The sequence below is a fragment of the Palaemon carinicauda genome, chromosome 1, assembly GCF_036898095.1.
Source record: "Palaemon carinicauda isolate YSFRI2023 chromosome 1, ASM3689809v2, whole genome shotgun sequence".
Lineage (NCBI taxonomy): Eukaryota > Metazoa > Arthropoda > Malacostraca > Decapoda > Palaemonidae > Palaemon > Palaemon carinicauda.
The window spans coordinates 141,773,870-141,800,146 of record NC_090725.1 but is presented as its reverse complement, the minus strand read 5'-3'; the positions used below and the strand labels follow the sequence as shown (position 1 = coordinate 141,800,146).

At 35.9% G+C, this 26,277-nt stretch overlaps 1 protein-coding gene across 1 annotated transcript in view; it reads right to left on the bottom strand.

Annotated features, from left to right (window-relative positions):
* Positions 1-26,277, bottom strand: part of LOC137615790 (glycerol-3-phosphate dehydrogenase, mitochondrial-like) — a 43,596-nt gene that overhangs the window by 16,727 nt on the left and 592 nt on the right. The window contains exons 2-7 of the mRNA XM_068345515.1: positions 25,990-26,151; positions 15,237-15,358; positions 2,187-2,410; positions 930-1,761; positions 578-773; positions 139-348 (exon numbers count right to left, since the gene is read on the bottom strand). Coding sequence (XP_068201616.1) covers positions 139-348; positions 578-773; positions 930-1,761; positions 2,187-2,410; positions 15,237-15,358; positions 25,990-26,026 — 1,621 coding nt within the window. The 5' untranslated portion in view covers positions 26,027-26,151. The remainder of the gene's footprint in view (positions 1-138; positions 349-577; positions 774-929; positions 1,762-2,186; positions 2,411-15,236; positions 15,359-25,989; positions 26,152-26,277) is intronic.

Below are 26,277 nucleotides of genomic sequence, written 5' to 3'. Positions count from 1 at the left end.
AAAATCGTCATTAGATTCCATGTATTATACTTGGCCGTCATTGCTCAAACAGTAGTAGCTTGTTAGATGGTTTGAATACACTTGCTATTCTTTATGATAGGTAATACATTCAAGAAGAGCATTGCATCATTTACTTACCAATTGGCCACCTTTTCCCAGTCAGAGCAGCAAGTTTTGCAACACTAAATGCTCTGTCTCCATAGGTGTGAGCTAAATGTTTAGCAACATCTGATTCGAGGCCAAAATCTTGAACCAATCGGATGAACATTGTTGGAGTCCAACTGTGTGCTCCTTCCAGGAGTAGACCATCTGTCTGAGATTCTTGGTGTTTTGGTTCTAAGTTGCAAGCTATAGAAACAAAATAATGAAATCATATTACATGAGATGAGACTGGTGCAAAATTTGTTCTAGAAAAATAGAAAATTTATTCAAGTTGCATGATGCATTTGTCGGCTTTCCTCAGCAATTTGGTTCTCAGTAACTTATGATTATAAGTCCAAGATTGCATGAAGTGCTACAGTGTGATATTAAAGATTGTACTTTTGAAACAATAGATTGTTTGAAAAAGTCCACTAACCAGGAATAGCTGCATCTAAAGTTTCTAAAGCCATGGAGCGATAAGTTGTCCATTTTCCTCCAGCAATCGTTATGAGACCTGAGTCACTGACATGAACAATATGGTTGCGCGCTATGCTCTGAGTATCTGTCTTATTCGGGTCCTGAACAAGAGGTCTAATTCCAGACCAAGCTGACAGAACATCACCTCGTCTCACCTGAAAATTTTTTATCTATGATAAGTAAATTCCATTGTAATATTATAAAATAATTATACTGATATTTCATATGATCAAATTGTTAACTCTTGAAATGATGAGATACTATATACAGAACACAGATAACCATTTACTGTGAATAAATCCCAAACTTACTTCAACATCAGGGTTTAGATAATTTTTTACTTCTTGCAGAATGAACTGTATGTCATCTTCTGTTGGAGCAGGATTGTGAGTTACAGTACAGGGAGTGTCAGTGGTTCCAGCTATTGTACGTCCTTCCCATGGCAAGAAGAAAATTACCCTACCATCTGAAGTATTAGGATCAAGAAGACCCATCTGCTCAGGTGAATAATAGTCTGGGAGAGTAATATGAACTCCCATACTTGGTGCACATATTTCTTTGGTTGCTTGATTATCCATTTTCCTAATTGAATCTGTAAAAGGTCCAGTTGCATTGATAACGCATTTAGCTTTCACTTGTATTTCACGCCCAGTTATTTCATCTCTCACTATAGCACCAGACAATCTTTCCACTCCATTCTCATCTTTTTCCTTCAGTAAGCTCAGTACGCGTGTGTGATTAGCAATCGTACCACCAAGTCTAGTTGCTGTGAGCGCTATGGAGAGATTCATCCTTGCATCATTGTGTTGCCCATCAAAGTACACTATAGCGCCTACTAGCTTGTCTTTCTTTAACATTGGGAATAGCTCCAAAGCACGCTCTTTACTGATAGCATAGGAACTTTTAATACACTTACTGCCTGCAACTAAATCATACATCTTAATGCCAAACCAAAAATATGGAAGCTGCCACCATTTGTACACGGGTAGCATGATTGGAAGAGGATATGATAGATGGGGTGCAATGTCTAAAAGGTTGGCCCTCTCATGGAGAGCTTCTTTTACCATCTTGTACTGTTCCATATCCAGTCCCAAAATGGCCTTTTGTAGATATCTCACTCCTCCATGAATAAGTTTTGTTGATCTGAAAAATTACATGAAATTACTGAAAAATGACAGGACACTATATAACCTTAAAAAATGTCATATAATCAAAGCAGAGATAGAATGGCGGGCTTTTGAAATAAAATAAGGAGACATAATAGGCAAAATCATATAACCATGTACAAGTAATATATTGTAATGAAAAAATATTGAATGACAAGTGACACTGAAACATAAAAACTGTTGTCTCATCTTATCCATCTCTTGAATGACCATCTTCTAAACTGGAAGCAAATCTTCATATCACATCATGCAAAATATTCATGCTAAAATATATATATATATATATATATATATATATATATATATATATATATATATATATATATATATATATATATATATATATATATATATTGTTCTTTAAACTACTGAATATTACAAATTCAAGTACTCCTACAATACCTAGAAGAAGTTCCCGATGAAAAGTCCTCCATTTCTACTAATGCGGTCTTTAGTCCACGAGACACAGAATCCAGAGCACACCCTGCGCCAGTAGCTCCTCCTCCTATTATCAAAACATCAAAGTTTTCACTCCCAAGACTCTTGAGTTGTTGTTCTCTCGTTGGTAGGGGACGGTTTGGCCTCTGGTTCAGATGCTCAGCTGCTGTGACTCTTGCAAACTGCCGCTATTGGGGGTGAATAAGATAACAATTTTGTAGAAAGAAAACTTGAAATCTAACAATGAATGTCAAGTACTGGAATTGTTACATTTTGACATCTTATTAGTCAGCACTAAGATCTTTGAACATCTAAAGCTTATGATTAATAATGCTGTATCGTAAGATTCTATTCAAAGATATTTGAGTATCTGAAATTTTATAATAAAAGATTTACAACTAGAAATAAAACCACATGACCAGTTGGAATTGACCAAAAGCTGAAATATCTAAAGTATTCTGTATAAATGTCATTCTTGTAATTCAAAAGAAAAGTACTGTACATTATATTATGATTCATGAAATTGCTTTTGTTTGGCAATATCATATCTTTGACTCATCATCATCATCATCATTATCTCCTCCTACGCCTATTGACGCAAAGGACCTCGGTTAGATTTCGCCAGTCATCTCTATCTTGAGCTTTTAATTCAATACTTCTCCATTCATCATCTCCTGCTTGTGCTTCATAGTCCTCAGCCACGAAAGCCTGGGTCTTCGAACTCTTCTAGTGCCTTGTGGAGCCAACTGAACGTTAGGTGAACTAATTTCTCTGGGGGAGTGCGAAGAACATGCCCAAACCATCACCATCTACCCCTCATCATGATCTCATCCACCTATGGTACTCGAGTAATCTCTCTTATAATTTAATTTCTAATCATGTCCTGCCATTTAACTCCCAATATCCTTCTGAGGGCTTTGTTCTCAAATCTACTAAATCTATTGGGGATTGTTTCATTGTCATACCATGACTCATGTCCATAGAATAACACCAATCTCACTAAACTGATATAGAGTCTGATTTTTATATGTAATTTCAGGCGATTTGATTTCCAAATTTTACTTAACCTAGCCATTGTCTGATTTGCTTTTTTTTTTTTTTAATCTTTCACTAAACTCTAATTCTAAAGGCCCTGTATTGGCGATCATAGTTCCTAAATACTTAAATGATTCTACCTCATTAATCCTTTCTCCTTCCAATGATATTTCTTCTTCCATTGCATACTCCATTCTCATCATCTCTGTCTTTCTTCTATTTATTTTGAGTCCAACCTCATGTGAGATTTTATCATTCTGGTACGCGAGCACAGTAAATCCTGTGGTGTTCTGCTAACAAAGACAGCATCATCAACATACTGTAGGTCTGCTAAATTCCTATCACCAATCCAGTCCAATCCTTCTCCACCATCTCTGACTGTTCTACTCATTACAAAATCCATGAGGAGGATAAACAACATAGATGAAAACACATTCCCTTAGAGTACTCCGCTGTTCACTGGAAATTCATTTGATAAGACTCCATTAACATTAACTTTGCACTTGCTATGCTCATGAACAGACCTAATCAAATTTACATAATTAAGAGGAATTCCATAATAACGCAGGAATCTCCACAGAATTGGTCGGTGCACGCTATCAAAGACTTTTTCATAGCCCACATAGGCCATCAAAAGTGGATTTCTATATTCTACGAATGGCTGTACAACATATCTCAAAATGAAAATTTGGTTAGTGCAACTTCTACCTTTTGTAAATCCTAATTTTTTTTTTCTTTTCGCCTCTTCATGCCACATTCTACAAATAATCTTTTAAATAGTCTGGGAGTCACTTCATTTTCAGTCAGTATCATTTCTGTAGTTATTCCATCGTATCCAAGGGCTTTCCATCTCCTTAGTGTTTTGAGGATAGCTTCGACCTCAAACACACTGAATTCATTCATGGGCACATCAAGGTCTTCATCAGCTTCATGCATATCAATCAAATTAATCTTCATATCTCCTACCCATGACCTCACTAAAGTGTTCCATCTAACGTTGTCTTTCTTCATCTTCTGTTGTTATAATAGATCCATCTCTCTTTTTCTTCTTAGTCTAGTCAGAGTAGAAGTATTTTTCAGAGTTGATGTTTCATTTCCCAGTTAAGAAGTCTTTTTTTTTTTTTTTTTTTTTTTGCGTATCACTAGAGCGTATTTCAAATAGGAAAGGAAGTCGATTAGGCTAGCTTAAGATTATTATAGAAATTGTATTCCAACTGTGACCAAATTATAGTATGATTTCTTACTCATGTAAGATACAGTAGTTGATTTGTTGGATCTACATAAGTAGTTACTGGGTGAAAATACTCTCTTGTTGAACAGACTCGTATGAATCTCATTTCATGATTTATTTCCGTAATCTTCTATGTCTTTCTCTTTTATTCCTTTTATTTGGTTTATTTTTGCTGTTATAATCCTTTTCTGTACTGGAGTGCTCTCTCTACAGAAGACCTACCAATTGTAGCGTTCTGCTTTTCCAACTAGCGTAGCAGTTTATGTGATAAAAATTATAATGATAATTTTCAAATTTTGTATATTTATTTTCATTAATTACAGACATGACCCTTAATTATTTTACAGTTGCTTTCTTTCGTTTTAAGTGCAGTATATTTTACCATTAACCATTTTTGTTTTTCCCCATTCAAAAAATTGTTAAGTTTGGTTAGGTTACTTAGGTTGAGGTGAACGATATATGTTGTAGAATAATGGTTTGCCTCGTTAAATTTGTAGAATGAAATACCAGCAGAACATTAGAAAATGATTAAGAAAATTGGAGGTGTTTTCAAGCATCTGTATCCATTGAGCTGTTTGCCATAAAAATGCATTTGTGCTTCGATTTTCTTGTTTTACCATTGACATTGTTTTAGTTATTAACATTAGCCCATGTAGTTTGAAAACAGAACTACAGCATTATAAGCAAATAATACTCGAGGTTTTGTGTAAGTGCAGTCTAATTACAAGAAAAAAGTAATCATCAATAATGCCATTGTGTTCATCATTAGTGTTGCATAAAAGTTGGTCTAGGGTGTGTTAGGCGAATTCCTTCTCATTTGTTGAATTATTGTATTGATGACAAAACCTGTTTCATAGATGGTCATTTACTCACTTATTTGGAGTAATTAGAGGTTTATCTTTAGATATGCACTGGCATTGCTGTCGTGGTCATGGAGTAATCATACTTATAGTGGGCATGGCTAATGAAGAAGACGATTTAGGATGACGTGTTAAAGTTTATCCATTGTGTTTTCCTGATCCCCTGAGTTATAAATAACTGATCTGGATGGGGGCAGAAAAAAATGTCCATTAGGGTTCCCAGCAGTAACCTCTGTGGACTGGGGATAAAAAAATACATATCTTATCTGGGTATTTTCCCATGACTAACTAGTTCGTGAACCAAACCTTAGCTTGCATGGATGGAAAGAAACTAATGGGAAGCTACTTCCTCGGTGGATGTCTGTCCCACAGGTTGCATCAGTCTGACAGGAACTAGTAAAATGTGGCTGTAAGAAACCATGTAGTCGACCTTGCAGTTATTTCAAGAAAGGCCCACGTGTTACAGCCCCATGTAAATATCTAGGATACTATTTTAACATAAAATAGTAAGACAATTACTCCTTTATTTCAATTTGTGCTACGAACCATTTTTCACTCGTCACAAATTAATTAATTAATTCTAATAAGCATTTTTTTTTTCATTTAAACTAAGTGATTATTATTTTTATAATACATAATAAAAATTTATAGCTTTGATTTACGTAGAGTAGTAAAATCATACAATATATAAAGTGATGCTTTAGAAGAAGTATAAAATTTCTTATGTTATTTACTAGATGAAAAATGTTATAAATATTAATTAAACAAAACGAAATGCAAATGTCTAGAAACGGTAAGCTTATTATATATTTAAACTAATGATGAATTGCGAATCAATATTTTACATGAACTGAACATTATTCTGGAACTTTCAGTGTGAAGGTTCAATCAAGTGTATAACAATAACAAACTGTATTTTTCGTATGAATTTTCCTTTCTTATGTATGCTGTATATTCTGGTATAGTTGCGCTTAAAATGACAAATCATTCCAATGTTGCAGAATAGTTTACGTAGTGTGACAAGTTATACACTAATTGCCAAAAGAAAAAAAAAAAATTGCCCTATTAAATGGATATCAGGACTCACATCTGTGAGTGAGGTCATCAAATGTTGTTATTTATCAACATAGAATTTTTATTCTCGCGATATTTTAAAGGGAATTTAATGGTGCATAACTTTAATTCAGAAGTATTTTTCAGTATTCCAGTCCATGTACATAATTTTCCAGACTATTTTCGTGAATAAATGGAGACTCTTTAGCTATGGTAAGCAGCTCTTCTAGGAGAAGGACTCCAAAATCAAACCAGTGTTCTCTAGTCTTGGGTAGTGCCATAGTCTCTGTACCATGGTCTTCCACTGTCTTGGGTTAGAGTTCTCTTGCTTGAGGGTACACTCGGGCACGCTATTCTATCTAATTTCTCTCTTTCTTGTTTTGTTAAAGTTTTTATAGTTTATATAGGAAATATTTATTCTAATGTTGTTGCTATTCTTAAAATATTTCATTTTTCCTTTTTTCCTTTCCTCACTGAGCTATTTTCCCTGTTGGGGCCCCTGGGTTTATAGCATCCTGCTTTTCCAACTAGGGTTGTAGCTTAGCAAGTAATAATAATAATAATAATAATAATAATAATAATAATAATAATAATATAGTACCTTTTAGCTAAACCTAATCCACTAAATAATAGTGTATTCTGTTTCCTCGTATATCAAACATGAAAAAACATATTGCATTCATTAATTAATGTTATCTGCTAGTATGAAGAAACGCGATACGCAAGAGACATATATCTCGTGGTATCCATATTGCTTCGCTTTTGAAGCTTTTTAAATGTCGATGCCTACACAGAATAAAAATTTCATATTTTCTCTCCTCGAAAAATGCCTCCCCTCTGGGAACCATTGAACCATCTAGTAGTTGATTGCAACTAGTAGTCGATGATCGTGCCAAAGTCACCTTTTAGTTCTTTTGTCGTCTGTAAAATTATTCATTCCATGATTTAAAGCGAGTGTTAGGTTTGTTATATGTAGGCTAGATTAAACTTATAAACTCTATGTTATAGGACTGTGGGAAAGGTTATTTTTGCACATTAGATGTTAATATTAAGATAAAAAACATTGTATTAAAAGGGAAAAACTGAAATGATAAAAAAGCTTTACCATTTATGTATGGTTTCAATTTTCAAGCACTCATTAAGAATTAAATCTCAATACTAGGTCTATTGGTCTGCATATGACTTGCATATGATAATTATTAATCATAAAGGATAACAAATAAAAACACAATAATTCACTTAAGCAATGATAAGTGGTTATCCTGCTCTCGAGTAGTGTATCGGGGGTCGTCTTTTTTAGGCTGATTCTTGTGGTTCTCGTCTTTGTTGAAACGTTTCATCCACTGAATACAGTTGTCCAACTTAAAATTTAATTTACGGCTTATTTCGATAGGAGGATATTATTTCTATGTATTTCTATTATATCTCTCTATATAGCTACTGAAGTTTTCTGCCTTTCAACTCTTTAATTTATTTGATGTTGTCTATGATGCACCATCATTCTAACGTAAGGTCAGCAAGAAGGCTAAATACTGAATGCCACTGTATGTCATTTGAAAACTTACAAGTTGTAGCATTATTTCGCGGCTTTGGAGCATGCCAACCTTTTGAAGTCAGGGAGGCGATTTTTTTTTCGTGTTATTTTTGTTCAAGAAAATTGCGTGTGGTTGGCAGCCCTTACTTGATCGTTCATATTTCAGAATGTTTTGTTTTATTTCATGGCATAATATGAAAAATGGCGAAGCTTTTACTTTTGAAGAATTTATTTTACATATTACATATATTCTTGATATATGTTCTGATTTGCTCTTATAATTAAAAAAGAGATTATTACATGGAAATAATTCTTTTCACTCGTGAACGATAATGAAAGTACAGTGTCGTCACTTATGAATCTGATCGCACCATCTTCCAAATTTATGTAAATCATTATTAATAGGTGAACAGTGAGTATTTTACGAATCGTGTAATATACTGTACATACATCATTATTTGTAAATAAAGTTATTGTTATGTTTGATAATTATCATTATCTCTAACTGTTACTATTTTGCTATTTCCTCTGCTGAATTAATTACTAAGGGAATAAAATATTGAAATGATTTCACACAATCTACGTTTTGATATAGCTGACCGTAACAAGGTATTTCAACATTTATTTGGGGATGTCTACTTTTGGAATTGCTATGAAAGCCAGTGACGGTGGCCCATGCATGAACGAAGAAATCAAAATGCGATTGTGAATCATTCCCGGTATTTCAAAGTATCAACCGCAGGTTTGGGTTCTATTTTCATATATTGAATGAGGTTATTCGGTTAATGTTCACTTTGAGGATCCCTTCTTTCGTGAGTTATGTCTGTCGATGGCTGACTTTGATTGATCAAATGTGAAGTAAATTAAAGATTAATAAACCCTACACTAACTTCTCAAGTTTTACCAAGCAGTTTTAGTGCACCATTCAATGAAAGTTCCGAAGACGTATAACGCTGGCGGAGTCATTGCTTTTAAAGAACACATTCCCTCCTAGATTACTTCAGGTTTCTTTTTAATGAGTACTCCTTGCTTATTTTCACAACCTGTTGGTGATCTTCAGACACTCACACCCAAGACTGAAGACCAAGCTGGTATTTTGGATAATAATTTTCCCACCTACTCGCTGAAGTTGGAGCTCATAATTAACCACTTCATATCGATATTAATAGCTTGGATATTGCATGGCTTCTGTAAAACAAAAAGATAATTTTTAATATATCTTTGTCTTTAAGAAGCTAACTGTTGAATAATGTTTTGCTTGGCAGTGAGCACGGTCAAATGATTTCTCAACCAATAACGCATTTTGAGTTTTCCTAAGATGCGTCCATGTAAAGGAAAGTACATTTTTTCCCGTATGAGTAACTTGTCTGGAGAGACATATTAATGACTGTTAGTAGTAAATAAAGGGGAAAGCCTACTGTTGACTTAAAAAAAATTTAACAGGCTGGTAAATGAGAAACTTATTTTTGGTAGGTTATAAAAATAAGTTCCTTGAGGTCATTTCTGATACTTCTTTGGGTTCTATGTCTTCTCTAGGGTAGATGTTCGCAATGATGACTAATAGATGTGGTATTAGTCACAAGATTAGAATAAAATAAATTTTTATATATCATTTAGAGCCAGAAGCTTACATAATGGCTTCTGAATTATGGTCTTGGATTCAGGAATACAGGTTTCTGTTAGACTGTAATGTTCATTTATTATAGACTCCAGCTAATTTATCCCTTCCACATATTTTTATTATATTCTATTTTCAGGCATAACAATGGCCACAGTTTACATCCCAAGACATAAACACAAGGTATAGAAACTGATGTGAGCATGACGCTGATGGTGATGCTGTTATCTTGCCAGGGCTGCACACATAGTGAGAAGAGGCTTGTTCAAGATGAAAAATCAGCTTGGTGGTTCCTTTGAACCAATCCGTCTGGAAGATTCTGTCTTAGTGTCTCTGTTGGCGTTAACTGCTATGGTTTTGAATAACTTAAACATCAAAGCATCGTCTAGCCTTAAACAATGCCCCAGTCTGTGCTCACTATTTTTCGGCTACCAATGTCCAACAGTATGGTTACAACGTTGGGAGAGTCAGCAACAAGGCACAACCAAGGATGGGAAACACCTCTCCCCATCTACTTGGTTGTGATATTCTACACAAAGGCTCGCAACAGTGAACTGGTGGACCGTATGTATGACATGGAACAGAGTATTTCTTATGACATTCCAAGGTTATGCTACTGATGTCTTCATGGCATATGTAATATCCAAGTTTCAGTATCTATACGAACTAGAAATTGGCTGGGATCTGTGAAGGCAGACACTAGCAGCGAGAGAGAAAAGGGAGTTAGGAGATGAATCAAACCATCAAGTTCAGTTCATGAAACTGCCATGAGTTTCTCAGCAACACTGGCAACCAGGCGAAGCTGTACTTCTTCCTGGCTAATAACGTGGTAGACATTGACATCAACACACATTTCATCTCCAGACAAGGCATTGGCGTTCTTTACTCCAATCGTCAGGACATGTCAGCTATAGCACCATGCACCCATGAGGAGGATGACACTCATATCCTCCTGTATCTACAAGACGCCCTACTACAGGGGTACAGCTAAGTGTCAATACACATAGTTGATACAGACGTGGTAGTCTTGGCTATAGCATCAGCCAATCTCCTTAATATCTCTGAATTGTGGATTGCCTTTGGAGGTGGGAAGAACTTCCAGTTCATTGCTGCTTATAGATCGCTAAAGCACTTGGCTCTGACCAATGTGTGACCTTACTGATGTTCCACACCCTCACTGGTCATGACAGTGTCTTGTTTTGGGGGCAGGAGCAAGAAGACTGCATGGGACGTGTGAGTCTCCCATGGAGAGGTCATACCAGCGTTCTGTACCTTGGGTAGCATACCAAACCCACGTGCCATTAATGAGTGGATGCAACCACTGTAGTGATTTGGGGTCCTACTGCACAATTACACCAGCACAGAGGAGGATGCGACCCAGGCAAGGCAAGAGCTGTTCAGCAAGAAAGGCAAAGCTACTGATGATCTGATTCCTATGCAGGGTGTACTCATTCAACACACCAAGAGAGCTGCCTACTAGGCTGGTCACTGTTGGGCACAAATGATGATCCCTGCTCTAGAGCATCTGTCACCAAGTGAACTGGGGCTGGAACAGAAAGCCACCACGGACAGTGCTCTGAGTGCCATGGCTCACAAAGAATAGTAACAATTTGGCCACAATGGCCATCCTAATGACTTGCAATTAGACAATAATAAACTATTGTGTGTACCTCTGCTACCTACAAAAACAGAAGAAATAATTCTGGGTTGTTTGACTTACTTCATGAAGTGGTCCTAATTTAAAAATCGTAGCATGACGTAAAAGAGCTAATTAATCTTATTTTTTTTAGCTCAAACAGAGAATTAATTACCATTTCAATTGCTATATGAACAGTCAAATTGCTGATGAATGATTTATAATACAAAAGAAAAACATTCCCACCCCTAGAACTGATTTAACCTACAATATCATAGAATTTCAAATAAGCAATGGTGGCCATGTTTGAAATGGCAGCCTTTTTTGTTACAGGTCGAATCTGAGAAGGCCCTATATATAAAAATCACCACTGAGTCATAGTATACCTGTACACCAAAATCAATGCTTGTTTCCTCATATCCACAATACTTTCACTTGTCTGCAGTATTATTAGTGGGTTTTGTAAATAAACGTAGGAAACAGGTGTGTTCCGTTATGGCTGGATCAGTGTCTGATGACCAGAGGCAGTTCTTGTTTTCTTCCTCTATCTTGGTTCTGTATTAGATATTGTAAAGTTTGATAAGTTGGCTGCACAAGTGGATGCAAAGACAAAAAGTGACTCGAGGTCTCTTTCTAGGAGTACTCACGTTTCTCCCTATAAGTCAGCTGCTACTATGTATCAGGATTCTGTTCTAGAAGGCATTCTGGCCGAAAAGACAATAAAGACTATAATGAGATAATGCTATGATGGTATCTCCCAACTTCTCCTGTTGGGGGAGTCTTTCTCTCTTTTATCTAATTTGGGGAAGACTCAAACCAGATCCGATTCCGTGGGTACTTCCACGGCCAAGGAGAGCTATCAAATACCTCTGGCCTCCAACCCACCACTTGCCATAAAAAAATTTACCTTTCCAAAAATATCTATTCAATTCAGCTAATAACCATTTTTTAGTATAGATTATCAAGCTCGTAGATAATATAGAAGATTTATTATAATTGGTGCAAATCAAAGACGATTTAATCAACAAGATTTAGTTCTGATAGTTTGTTAAGATTTGCTTTAATTTTAGGAGAAAAATTATCATGGAGGCTATAAAAGTTCAGGTCGTAATCAAGAAGCTAGGGTTATCAAGTATCTGGGCTTAAACTTATCCTCTTCAGGTTTGGCTTAAGATAATGCTCAAGATCTTTTATCATTAAAAAACCTACAGTTGTAAGAATAAATTAGAACAGTCCAAGAAGTAATGGTAAATTTTAAAAACTTTCTCTGCTTTAAACTTTTGGATGGTTTAATCTTTTAAAGATCTTACAGATATATGGTTTTCATTTTAGCATTGCCAAATTGGCTATTAGCACTAGCATCAGTAGATGGCTTGATGGATGGCAGGTCTTTTCCTGGAATGTGATTTGGGGGTTGGCAGATGATTTTATCTCCTTACCAGATTTGAGGATTGATTATTTTTACGCTAGCTGTTAGTCTCAAGTTTACATATCTCATTTTTGGTTGGGAAAGCCTGTGATACATCAAAGACGGATTTCTTTGTTTTGAGAGAGCTGTAAAGTTGTATTGAATTTAGGCTCACGCATGTCATCTTTCATGAAATACTATGTTGCATCTAGGTATGATTTTAGTAACAAGGTCACACAGTGATTTAGATTAGAGTTAGACAGGGGTTCTTAACCTGGGGTCCATGGACCCGTCAGGGGTCCATGGATAGGACTCGGGGGGTCCGTGAAGGTCAAATTAAAAATCGACATTTATATTCACTACTTTTGCCTGTGTTCTGTTACTAAAATATCAGTGTTTTCCCATTTTCAATTAAGATTTAGTGTAAAAGATTTTTTTAACATCTTTCTGTTATACATACTCGAAATGTGTAATACCAGCTTCCAGGTGTATTTTTTTGTTTAGATATACTTAAGGATTTGTTACATTTTCTGAAGTATTTGCAATTTACCTAAGAAGTACCACAAAATTCAGATTATATTTGGTTTTCTTCAGAGCACCATGAAAAACCCTGAAAGGTTATCTAGTATAACGTCTCACTTGCAAGAATTTGCAGATTTTTTCAAGAGATTAGCAAATCTTATTTTTCATACAATTGGACTATGTACCTGGTTTTTGTCACTATCAAAGAGGAATTCCTATTTTGTGAATCTTTTTTAAAAACTACAAAGACCATCAACATCTTAGAATTAGTGAATAGTTTCTTTGCTAAATAAAACTTGAATGAAAAAAAAATCTTGGTACTCTGTAAATAGACCTGCAATGCTTGGCAACACATCTGGTTTTGCTGCTTTAGTGCAGAAAAAAGCTTCTCAGACCATCGTGATTCATTGCTTTTTACATAGGCATGTATTGGCGCCAAAGACTCTAACACCAATTCTGAAAGAAATCTTCTCAACTGGTGGGAAAGTTATCAACTTCATCAGAGCCATGGCTGTGAACCATCGTGTTTTTAAGAGATTTTGTCATGATATGGGATCACAATATAAAGTTCTTCTCTACCTCACTAAAGACCAATCTTGAAATGTTTGATTAAACTTTGAGTAGAAGTTTCACTCTTTTTGAGAGAAAAAGAAATTTCACTTTCAGAACAGTCTGATAATTAAGAATTCATCCATGGCTTAGCCTACTTGGCAGACATTTTTGGCTTTATAAATGAGGTAATTTTTGCAATACAAGGAACTGAAGTTACCATTATGGATGCTTCTTAAAGACTCAAAACCCCTCTGGCCAAGCTGCCACTGTGGAATAGGAGGTTGGAGGCAGGTAACTATGTAAACTTTCCAATGTTAGGGGAAGTGCTTTTGCACCATGGGAATGACTGTGTCAAGAGTCCTGACAATTTCTCCGCAAAGACAATTCTGCAGACATCTGGTTACTCCACAGAACTCTTTCAAAGGTTACTTTTGCTCAAGTGACCTTAAAATTGACAAATGGGTTAGGAACCCTATTCTTGCTAACATTGACTACATCAGTGATGAGGACCTTGCCAAAAATGACCTCATTGACCTCAGGACAAAGGAAATGTTACAAAATAAGTTCAACACGAAGAGCCTTGGAGAATTCTGGTGTGCGTTAACACTAGCCTACCCTTGTCTGGTAAAGCGAGTTATGTGTGCTCTGATTCCGTTTGCTACTACAAACCTTTGTGAGTCAGGGTTTTCAACACTTGTTTCTATCAAAAAAAAAAAAAAAAGAGCTGAAATCGATTGGATGTCAGAGATGACATGCATGTTACCTTGTTAAGCACCACTCCACAGTTTCATCTTATTCAAGCCAAACAACAGCAACCTTCTCACTAAATTATCTTTTGAGCAAACTTGAAATTCTTGTCTTGTTTAATTTACACAAGATGATTATATTTCATTTTTCAGATTGCTTACTTTACTCATACTTTGTGCATGTCATACACTATATAAGACAATGAATTTTCAAAAAATAAAGTACATTCATTGCATGCAATGTTATGTTTATTTTCATTTCTCTAAGAAAGAGGTCGATAACTTTCACCAGATTCTCAATGGGGTCCTTGATTAAAAAAAGGTTAAGAACCCCTAAGTTAGAGGGACATAAAGGTTCAAGTTCATAAAATGGCAGTGAAGCCACATCTCTCTATGGATTTTTTGTTTTTGTTTTTTCTTTGGAACAGATTTTTGGCAATGGCTTAGTCGTTCACTTAGTTTTTACAAGGCTTTATATAAGAGAAAATATTTTGTTAAAAATTTACTGCGCATTAAGTACTATAATAACTATGAGATATATCTTTTTACAAGTTGGTATAGAATTATTCCATGAAATTTAATTTAGATTTCATTGATTAGTAGATATGTTGTATACAACAATGAACCACAGGAAAGCCTAAGATTAGCAGTAATCAACCAGTCAGTACACAATAACAATAATAGTTCCATCTCCTTTAAAATTTGAGGCTAGTAGTAGAGTACTGTATCTCCTTCATAGTAGTAATAGTAATAGTAGTTGTAGTATTAAAGGTTGTAATATTGTAATTTGTAACAATTCTACTCTTATTGAGGTCTTACCTTTGTGTGTTGGTCATCGTCCATGAAGTAATAGGCTGTAAGGACACCCACGCCTGCCATGCCCACGCCTATGCCCATTATACGGGCCAAGGACTTAGTGCGTGAACCTGCCATCACCCACGCTAGAAAAAAAAATAGGATATTTGTTACTGTTTTAGGTACTTGTGGGCAAGTTCAATTAAACTTCTTGGTAGCATTTGATATAAATGTTCTAGATACTTACAACCAAACCTTAAGAATTAAAGATAATGTTGGACCTGTTCTGGATGGTTAATATTTTCCTTCTTACAATACTTTTAGGTTTTTCAATCTTATTAACACATAAATGTTAACGACATATTTCCTCACATGCTCAAGTTTGTTTTAATCTTTTTCCTTATACAAGCTGTTGGACTCTGCCCTTTCACCTAAAAGTAAAGAAATGGTGCATTAAACGTTCATTGAAACACCTTTACACTAATCAAAATTCACTGATGTAGATGAACATAGTCATTTGTATCAAATGATTAGGTATATATCAAAGCTTTTGTGGTAAATTATCAATATTTTTGGGGTTAGGGTGCTGTATGGTACCCAAGGACTTTTCTGTTATAGGCTGCAACAGAGAATCCAGTACAACTTGAAATACCCAAGAAATATTGTCCTCCATTTTGCACGGCTAGTGTTTCAACGTGCAAAGCACGGACTCAGTTTGTATACTGGCATCTCATGGATTCATGGTCTATTAAATCCATCACAGCACCTCTAATGCTGAAATTCGTCTGACAGCCAATAGCACGTCAACAATGAAAACCAATACTAATGCTGAAGATACTACTATCTGGGAGCTAAATTTGCACCCAGCGGCATCATCTTTTACTTTCTTGTAAACAATCAACACTGATGACCGAGCTGCAATATTTGGGAGTGTTTGCATTTAGTTTTAAGCTAAATAACAGTTAATCAAGCTTTGAATTAGTAATCCACTATTATGAGTCATAGTTCTAACATAATGAAGGTGTTTATTATACTGAACAAAATTCCTTTGGGTGGTTTGTTTTTGTTTCGTATATCCAGCGTATGAAGACATCACTACTGGCTAACATGTGTTCAAGTTTTTGTATTTCATTCCCTATTCATATGAATTGTTAGCCTTATCTAAGTCTTAATCCCTTTCAGTAGTTTTAGACTGACGTAGGATAGCCTATAATTATTTACAGTTTCTGATGTATGATGCAAATACACATACAATTTACATGATGGCTTGGGAGTGTTTAAGAAGTACTTTGTCACCTCTACATTTTTTTGAATTTATCATGGTTTTATATGGTTCGTTATTCTAGCATTAGTTGTTCAACCGATTTTAGGCAAGTTTTAGACCAGTGTAACCTACCGTCATTTGTGTAGATCTAGTTCAGTATATGAATGATTTTACTCCATTGGTGAGTCACAGCATGGGTACTCTGCAGGGAGCCTTTTGGTGGCTGGCTTTGTCAATGTACCTGAGAAGGCTAAAAACCTATTGAGGTTTTAGGTTAACATATGATACTTTGATTACAAGTGAAATTGAAGTTAGCTATAAGAAATGGACGAGTGCTGGCGAGTTTGGTTTTTTTTTCTCTATATGTTTAATAGAGGATGGGGTATAATAACTGACGCATCGGTCGATTAAAATGTGAAGTCTATCTCTCACTCTTAGCCAATTGTTTACATTTGGGAGACTGATGGTGAGTTATTGTGCACGCGTTGCTTGTACTCGCTTTGGTCAGGTTTTTTTTTTCTTTTTTTTTTGTATAACGTAATCATTATCTGGCTTTTAAATCAACCATGAGCTTCCAAATATTTATGCACAAGTTCCTGGATGTAGTTCTGCAACAGCCATTATTTTCCCACCCTCCCCTACAGCTTAACCACCATCACATAAAGATGTCTCCAAGAGGGAACTTAAGGGAGGAATAATCTATTTTGAAATCTAGTGTAATTTTATCTATGTCGGTAATTGATTATGATGGAAACGCTCTCCGTTCAGTGTATAGCTATTGTTACTCATGTGAAAGTAAAAAATAACCATGAAATATGACCCACGAGAATCGCAAACGCAGCTCAACATGTACCGCTTGCCAGAACATATGAGCAGCGAGATTATGTTTATTTGCCAGCAAAGCGAGCCACGGCGGAGCAAAAACCATTAGAAGGACGTTTAGTGAATCATAGATAATTTTGATACTTTAATTTTCTGCCACTTACATGAACCATATATTTTTGCAACTGGTTATTTTGTGTTTATTTTGCATTTGTGACCATTATTATTTCTGCAAATCAGTCGGTTTTGGCATTTCCCCAACCCCCCAAAAAAACCTGGTTTCCCTCTGGTGTTCTTCAATATTGTCTTTAAATAAGGGGGTCAAAAAAACTCATGAACGGGTGGTTTATCGCAATAATCATAGTCATAAAACACAAGATAGCGAGTGGAAAAAATATATGGTTCATGTATTTAGCTAGAAATTGAAGTATCATATATTCACCAGGTATATATATATATATATATATATATATATATATATATATATATATATATATATATATATATATATATATAATTTTTGCAAAGAAAACTGCAAACCTGAGTTGTGTTAGCTAGTGAGTGGGAAATTATTGTTTGTTCCAGACGCCTTTAGATGATACAAATTATTTGATATCTTGTGACAATTATTAATAGAAGAAATAATAACAAAAAAGTGAATAACCCAAATATCATTATTATCCTCTTTAATATATTTTCATTTTACATATGTTGTTGTTGGTGAACGTACTATGATCTGATATGACCTGTCCCATTTCCCAATGTTAGTTTTGTTTATGTATGGGAAGTATCAGGAAGTATCTTTCCCCTATGACTGGAGCCTCCTCTTTCCAATATCTGTTATGAAACAGGCATTGATGGGATGGGAGGGCTACTTAAATTGAGATCTGCAAATATAAGATATACAATTACCTTCTATCCATATACTTTCCAAAGCATCAGGTTTCGACTACTGTGTAGTTAAGGGAAAAAGAGTATGATCTCTAGTGGGGTCCTTCCTTGTCCTTCGACTCGTTGAAGGGGAGAACTATCTATTTGATAGTTAGGGAAGAAGTTAGCCTTCTAAGGTTTTGACTTTCAATCTAGTTATGTCTTTCACTTTTCCTTATTTACTGTATGTATAAAAAAATGAGACTCTTGGGTATGGGGAAGGTAAGCACCTCTCTTTGGCAATACTATTAAATTAATGTTTTCAATTCTGAATTTCATATTACAGATGAGTATCAAGGGTAAATCATCAACATTGTCATATTTATCCTTTTTATAGCGACTAGTGTGCATTTGCAGGTGGGGATTGGGATCCTGTAAATTTCCTTATCAGGACGCCATTGGTTTGTCCTGCTAAAGATAAGAATCCATTAGTGGTAGATTTGAGAGATAGTGCTATTTTCTCCTTTTGATGTGGGTGAAAAGATTTGCCAAGATCTCAGTAAGGAACTCAGAGATGTCATTTCCCCATCAGCATTGGATTTTGCAGTGATGGATATTGTTTGAGTTAATGATCTCCCAAGCCCTCATCTAAGTAGTATATTTTGGGTCGAAACATGCTCTACACTCTTCTGAGGAGGCAGCCTTACTTCAGGGGTCCTCAAAGGAGACTTCAGTCTTCCATAGGAGGCAACCTTTACGTACTTCCCCTAGTTTTGACCAGCTTGCTAAGTCAGCTCTAACACAAGTTTCTGCTGAGCAGGTTGCCATTCCTCCTGGATTTGGTCAGCTTATGTCCCCTGGATGCCTTGGTTATTACTAAAAGAGTTGAAATATCAATTTTCTCTCTATGGTGATTCTGTCATCTACTATTCTTGTGAGGTCCTGCATTCCTCCTGATCATCCTTCATCCCCGCCTTGGGAACCTCTGATGCCTGGACCCTTGCATTTTTAGGATTTAAGAAAAAATCTCAGTTGGGAGAGAAACTTCTGAGTCATGTCTTCTGGGTTTGGTGACGGAAGGAATCGGTAGGGGAGGCTTCTTCTATGGATTTTGATGAGAAAACTAGGATATCCGGCATGGAATGTACATTTTTTGCCTTACTCGAACAGTTTCCATTCATGTGGAATTCAAAGATTTTTCTATGTTTCTTGAATTACTTTGGCAGATTAAAGAATTATCTCCTAAGACATTCCCCAACTTACCCTTAAGGAGGTTTCCTGATGACACACATCTGCCTTAACAACTTAGCAGAGCAAATCTTAGAGGAGGAGGACGAAGGTGTTTCCTTCTCGACTACAGTTTACTTTTTTGCTTGATGCTTCTTGGTTGGAATTACAGTGCTAGGCCAGAAAACTTCCATGGTATTAGAAACAACGAGGGACATGTTGCTGCGAGACTTCACCCTGTCCAAGGAATGTAATCCCTTTTTGGGTGTTTATTCTAAGGAGTTTGAACGATTTACTAAGCTTTCAGGTTCTTGTGAAGTCCCACCCCCCACCCCCACCCCTGAGAAATGGGAGGTTTAGTTGGGTACCAATTACTTTGGTAAGGATTTTTGTTTGTTCCAGATTTTCTTAGGACAGTAGAATTTAATGCTCATTAGACGTTGTTTAATCGGGGCTGTTCTATCTTATCTGGAAGTAAGTGCAACAATGGCAAAGCTTTTCTAAAGTAAAATTTGAGGTGAAATGCCACATGTTGGCTGCTTATGATCCGAAGAAGGATGAAGTAGAGGAGTTCCGCTTTGTAACTCTACTTTCCCTTAAAAAAAGGCAGCAGCATCATCTTGCTCTGGAAGAGGGCCAAATACCGAATACTTAGGGTTTTTTTTTTTTTTTAAATGGAAAAGAGCAATTGAAAGCAGGCCAGGGAAAACGAGGTACTGGTCTGTCTTACTAAGGCAAAGAACCTCAACAATGAGCGTCTTCAGGTAGGGGGTCATCTCCATGGTTTTATGGAATATTGAATTTTCTTTCTCATATTTATGGAAAGGAATTCTTAGCATGCAATATGACATCTTTAATGGCCTGTAAGAAGTCGTCTACCATCAGACAATATCAGTTAGTGTGGAAGGTGGGGAAGATCTTTCTGAAGTATAGGTCACCATGCCAGATAACCCTAAACTTCTTGGCATCTTTTCTGGTCCAGCTCTTCAAAGATAGGAAGCTTAATCCATCAACAATTTTGTCATACAAATCTGTATTGACAGAACCATTTAAGCAGGCTTTTAGCATGGATTTAGACTCGGGCATGTTTCACAAAATTATTCAATCTGTTGCTTTACAACAACCATATCTACCAATACCATCAGTGTTGAGTTTTTGAGAAAACTAGATAATTCTACCATTTTGCAAAAAGACAAGATACCACGATGCTTTGAGGTTGTTTTCTGGAGGACCCCTGTTCCTGCATATAATAGAGACTTTAAGAAGCCTATTGACTTGCAGGCTTCAAGGTTTTCACGGTACAATATCAGGATTGCACTCTAGCAAACGTGCCGGACAAAATTCTAACAGGATTCATATACCTTATAAAAGAGTGTTATAACGTTTTTCCCAAGTTCTTCCTTTGGGGAAGGCTGCCCCACTTTTGTCAGGGTTAGTGAATGCATCCATTCAGATCTGTGGGTGATGGCTGTGGTGAAGTAAGGCTACCGAATACCACTGCTCTCTATCCCTCTCCTGTCCAAGATATCAATACCATTCAGAGCTATATATCCAATTCAGTAAAAGCCAAGGTTTTTATGTTAGAGATTGACAAACTTATAGAGAAAATTGTGATAGAAGAGGTTCTGAACCTACGTTTAACAATAGGCTCTTTCTAGATTTCAAAATGTTGTGAGGTTGGAGACTGGTACTAGATGTCCTAAATCTCAAAAAGTTAACAGGTCTAACTAGTGTTTTGCGGAAACCCCCTCCAACGGTAGTAAGGAAGGGATATTGGATGTTTTCAAAAGACATAACAAGTATTTTGTTATATCCATATTCATATAAATTCAAGGAAATTTCTTCGGTTTGTAAGTGGTTCTAAAGTTTACCATATCAACTGCCTGTGTTTTGGTCTGAGAATAGCTCCATAAATCTTCACCAAGATGATGGCTCCCATCTCAAAGTGGAGAAGGTTTCTGTGCATTAGGGTTCTTTTATACCTGGCTGACTGTCTGCTTATGAATGATTCACTGGAAATTTGGGAGCTCAGGTTACTGAAAAATTTGGAAATCCTTCTCCATTTGGAGGATTCTATTCTAATCCAAACTCAGAAGATTCTATATTTGGGAACAATAATGAGTTTCTTTTGGGGGTTTTTAGTCTGAAAAAAGAATTCAGACTTTTTTATGGTTGTTGGGAAAGTTCAAGAAAATGAGGCATCTTCAGTTCAGATATGCATGATGCTGCTAGGGATAAAGGCGTCCCTGGAGAAGTTTGTGCTGATAGGCCACAATGACATCTCATTTGAAATCGGAATAGGATGAGATGCAATGTCATCTCAATTGAGATTGGAATGGGATATACCATTTAGACATAATTACCAGAGAATATCTTTGGAGGTAAGGATTCCAGGTCTTTCCCTGTTCATAGATGCTTCCAAGGAAGGGTGGGGATCAACACTAGAATCTCTCCATCTGTCGGGGAAATGAACAACGCAAGAATCAATGATCATATCAAGTGCCTGCGACTTCTAGCAGTGTACGGCACTTCAGGCTCCAGAGTCGCAGGTACTGGGAAATATAGTGTTTTCAAATAACACGGTGGCATTATCTTGCATTCAGAAATGGAGAGCAAGATTGGAATTTTTGTTCTGAATAGAGAAAGTGCTACTGAGTTGGACGAAATTCTGAGGGATTGTCCTTTCCCCACAGCTTACACCAGGAAGATCGAATATGCTAGCAGATCAGTTAAGCAAAAGAAATCAAATCCTTCTGAACAAATGGTCCCAGCTTTCGAAACTACAGTAGGTGTGGAGATTTTACATTGGTTGGGAATACAAAATGTAGACATGCTGACAACATATCTAAAAAAGACAGACGTGATTTGTTCACCAGTTCCAGATTCTCTAGCATAGAAAGTGGATGTCATGTTACAGGATTGGTAGAATCTAAACCCGTATGCCTTTAACCCGTTGTCCATAATTCGACAGGTAATAAATAAATTTAAGACGTGTGTAAACAGTAGGATGACGATTGTGAGACCCTTTTGGCTACAAAAAGAGTGGTTTACCCACCCATGGTCTTGCTTGTCAGAGTACCTAAGGTTGCTGTGCAAAGTCAATCTTCTCAGACAAAATCTTTCAATAATGTTACATCCAAACCCTTACATGATACATCTAACCACGTGGGGACTGTCCACCATATTCTAAGAGACAAAAGGTTTTTTAAGCCTTCTACATTGTCTATTTTAGGTTTAAAGATTTATCAAAGTAAATGGAGTATTTATTTTGATTGATGCAATTAAAAAAAGGGAGTCTATAATAGGCATTTGCTAAACATTATCTTGAAAAATCCAGGATCTCTAATCAAGATTGATGGTCTTTAGGTGCCTTAGTAACTATAGGGGATGTTATTTAATCAAAGTTTGATTTATTTTTAGTTTAATAACAGGGGAATTAATTGGTCTGTGGCTTTTTGGTTCCCCATTTTGGTGTACAAGGAATTAGGTAAAGTATACAGATAATGTGTAATGAAGAGGTATTTAGAAACAGTCTGGAGCATCAAGTTCTAACCGTAATAATAAAGGTTTGGTATTAACACACTAGACTTAAGATGTGAATCTAGAGCATAAATGAATATCATTTAGGACTTCAAATTTCCGATCTCTTTCCTTGATGACACATCTAAAGTAGTGTGTGCGAGTCAAAGAAGTTAATGAAATTTTAGTGATATTTTTTTTTATTTCTATAGCACATGCCTACCCTCCTCCCCACTGACTAGTGATGTTAAGAGGATAGGATATTATTTTTGACTTCGAGACTGAGGATGACAGGTTCATTCTACCACACTGTAGGTGGCCTGTAGCCACCCACAGTGGGAAGAAAATTGGAATTTTTTTAGTTTTTAGCGTAACAAAGCTATATTGGCATCAGGTGAATATAGAAAGGACAAATTTTGTTACTAAAATAAAATTTTTGCAATGGTTTGAAAGTTGACTGCCTATTAGGTCTTTGGCAGTTAGCTGCCATCATAAATTGTTCATCCCAGGTCTGGGTATTATCTGTCACTGACGTTGAGTTGGTTCATTGTTCATGCTGTATAAGGATTTTCACAGTTTTACCTATCAGTTGGAACTTGGAGGAGATCTTTCCGGACATTCCTGTAAACCCCCCCCCCCACACACACACACCTAGTTCTTGGTATGCAGTTAATCATAAAGTCTTGTCTTCTTTTTCCTGAGACTCAACATTAAATTTTCTCCCATCTGTGAATAAATCTTGGAATGATTTACCTAGTTTTATACTGTAGTTAAATAGAGGGAGTTTCAGAAATTCAAAGTTATTGAAAATAGACTTTTAATGAATAGGTTGACTTCCCCTTTCATAGTTTGTCTGTCACTTATTTGTTTTACTTTAATATTTGTATTCATTCTTTTTGTTTACGGATTTATAGAATCTGGGACATATGAGCTGGGACTGGGGCTGGGAAGGCCATTCAACTTAAAGTCGCAACTTGGGGGAGCCTTATAGTATTACAATGAAGGAAACGTTCAAAGAGTTTGGATTGTAAGAAGGAAGAAGGTAGTCGAATAAGAACGAAAAGTTTTGACGTATAGAGGATCCCATCTTCTAAACTTTTGGTTATTTCTCATTCATAGTTAATTTTTTCTTCTTAGTTTCCTTTTTTACTAAACTACTGTCCCCATTTGTGTCCTAGGGCATTAGCCTTTCCAACTATATGGTTGCAGCTGGGCTTGTGTTGGTAATAGTAATGCAGGAATGGTATTATCTTCTATGCCTTGATCTTTAAATGACTGCTAATTATTAGTCAGTAGACGTTCGGCAAGGCGTTATGTTATATGGTATCGTTAGTGAAAGTTAACCAAACATTCCAGTGCACTGTTACTAAGATTCTCTTTCAGCTATTGTAGCTTACATTTTTTTTTAGGTAAAGACGTGGGTTTTATGTGTCATTTCAGTGCTCTTTATCTCAAGAGTGCCTTTAGGGCACAAGAAGAAGCCTGAGCTGTAAGAAGCCTAATTGTAAATGAAGCTGAAAAGAGGGAAATGATAGGCATCGAGGTAAAAAATAATTTGAGAATTGTATGGCTTGGAGATGTCGGGAACCTTAAGAAAACCTCTAATTAGACTGACTATCAGTTCCTTGGAATATTTAAGGAAAGATCATGATGAAAGGGACTTAAAACTTTCATTTGTGGGAGGAGGCAGCTAATCTTGCTTGATCATGAAATATAGAGCCAAACAGTTTGAATTCTTTGAATTGGGTTACTGTTGGTGTTATGGACGCTACTAGTACTTTTTTCGGCAGTTTTCACATCACACTGTGCATTATTGTGTAAATTTATACCTGAGCTTTATTCTGTGTTTCTAAGATATAATTACATTATTGTTTGCTATTTCCATAAAATGTAGATCTTAAGATAAAGTTTGAATACCACTTGGTTACCAATTGTCAAGTTCTTTTCTTGGATATTGGATTTGGCTCTTCTGGGATCTTTAGTACTTCATTTTGATTATCTATTGAAATAATTGGATTTTCAAAAGGAAAATAGAACGAGAAAATGGGTAGTTATCCGCAACAAGTTTGATATTTATTTTAAATTCAATTTATTCATGAGAGAAACTAAGGCTCAACGCCACGTGTCGAAACATTCTAATGAGGCCTACAGCCAGCCCTTGCAAAACCGATGTTGAAATGACCGACAGAAGAAAAATGATGTCAAGGTCTAATACAAGAAGGTAGGGGATGGCACTCTCAAGGAACACCTACCTAGACATGGAAAGAACGGCAGTTGCATCACAAATGCTGATAGATCTTTCAAGGTCACACAGACTAGAAAGCGAAAATGCCGTAGCAGAGCTGCCGCCGGTCTCTCTCTCTCTCTCTCTCTCTCTCTCTCTCTCTCTCTCTCTCTCTCTCTCTCTCTCTCTTGTCAAAAAGCTCTTCTATAAAATTAACTTCAAGTTTACGGAACTACCAAGGAGATAAGGTACTGAAATCTCAGATAACGTTATCAAATCTTGCACCACTTGAGAAATCTTATTGTACAAATACTTTATTTCAAAGTTGATAAGTCAGAGGCGTTTCCTCTCAAAGCTGGGCTTTCTTCTCTGTTAACTAGCAAATATTCATACACTTCCATTCAATTCTACTTTGTAAAATCTTCCAATAGAAATTTTCAATAAATTTGTCAGTTTCAAGGCGATTACCCTTACAATCTTTTTACACTAAGGTGATTGCATATAAACTAGCATATAATTCTAATCAGCCAAAGATGTTTAGGGATAGATTGAATTGAATTCTCTTTATTACAAGGTGGTTGTACAGTATATACTGTACACTAACATTGACTTATAATCAATCAATCTTTCTAACATATACATTTACGCTATCAATTAGGAGGCATTTGGACATGTCTCTAGCTTCAAATATGTTTAACCAAAGCCGTATGTGATCCACACCAAACTAAAGGTGTTTCATGTAAAATTGTCTTTAATTCGATTATTCTAAAATTCTATTTATATGAAATACCACATTCTTATGTCTAATTAATGGCTATTCCAAATAAACTTCCTTTATTTCGTTTACTCACCCACGCTACGGTCCTGCAAATTCTTCCAGCGGGCCATTTTTCTAGTTTTCTAGAAATTGTAGATTTATTCTTTTATCACAGATGCTTTGGGATTCCTTGCTCTTGAGGCTTTAATTAAACATCCGCTTCAAAGATCGTTTACATCAAGATTTCACCTTGTTCCTAATCACCAAGTAAAATGTTTATATATATATATATATATATATATATATATATATATATATATATATATAAATGTATATGTATATATATATAAATAAATATATATATATATATATATATATATAT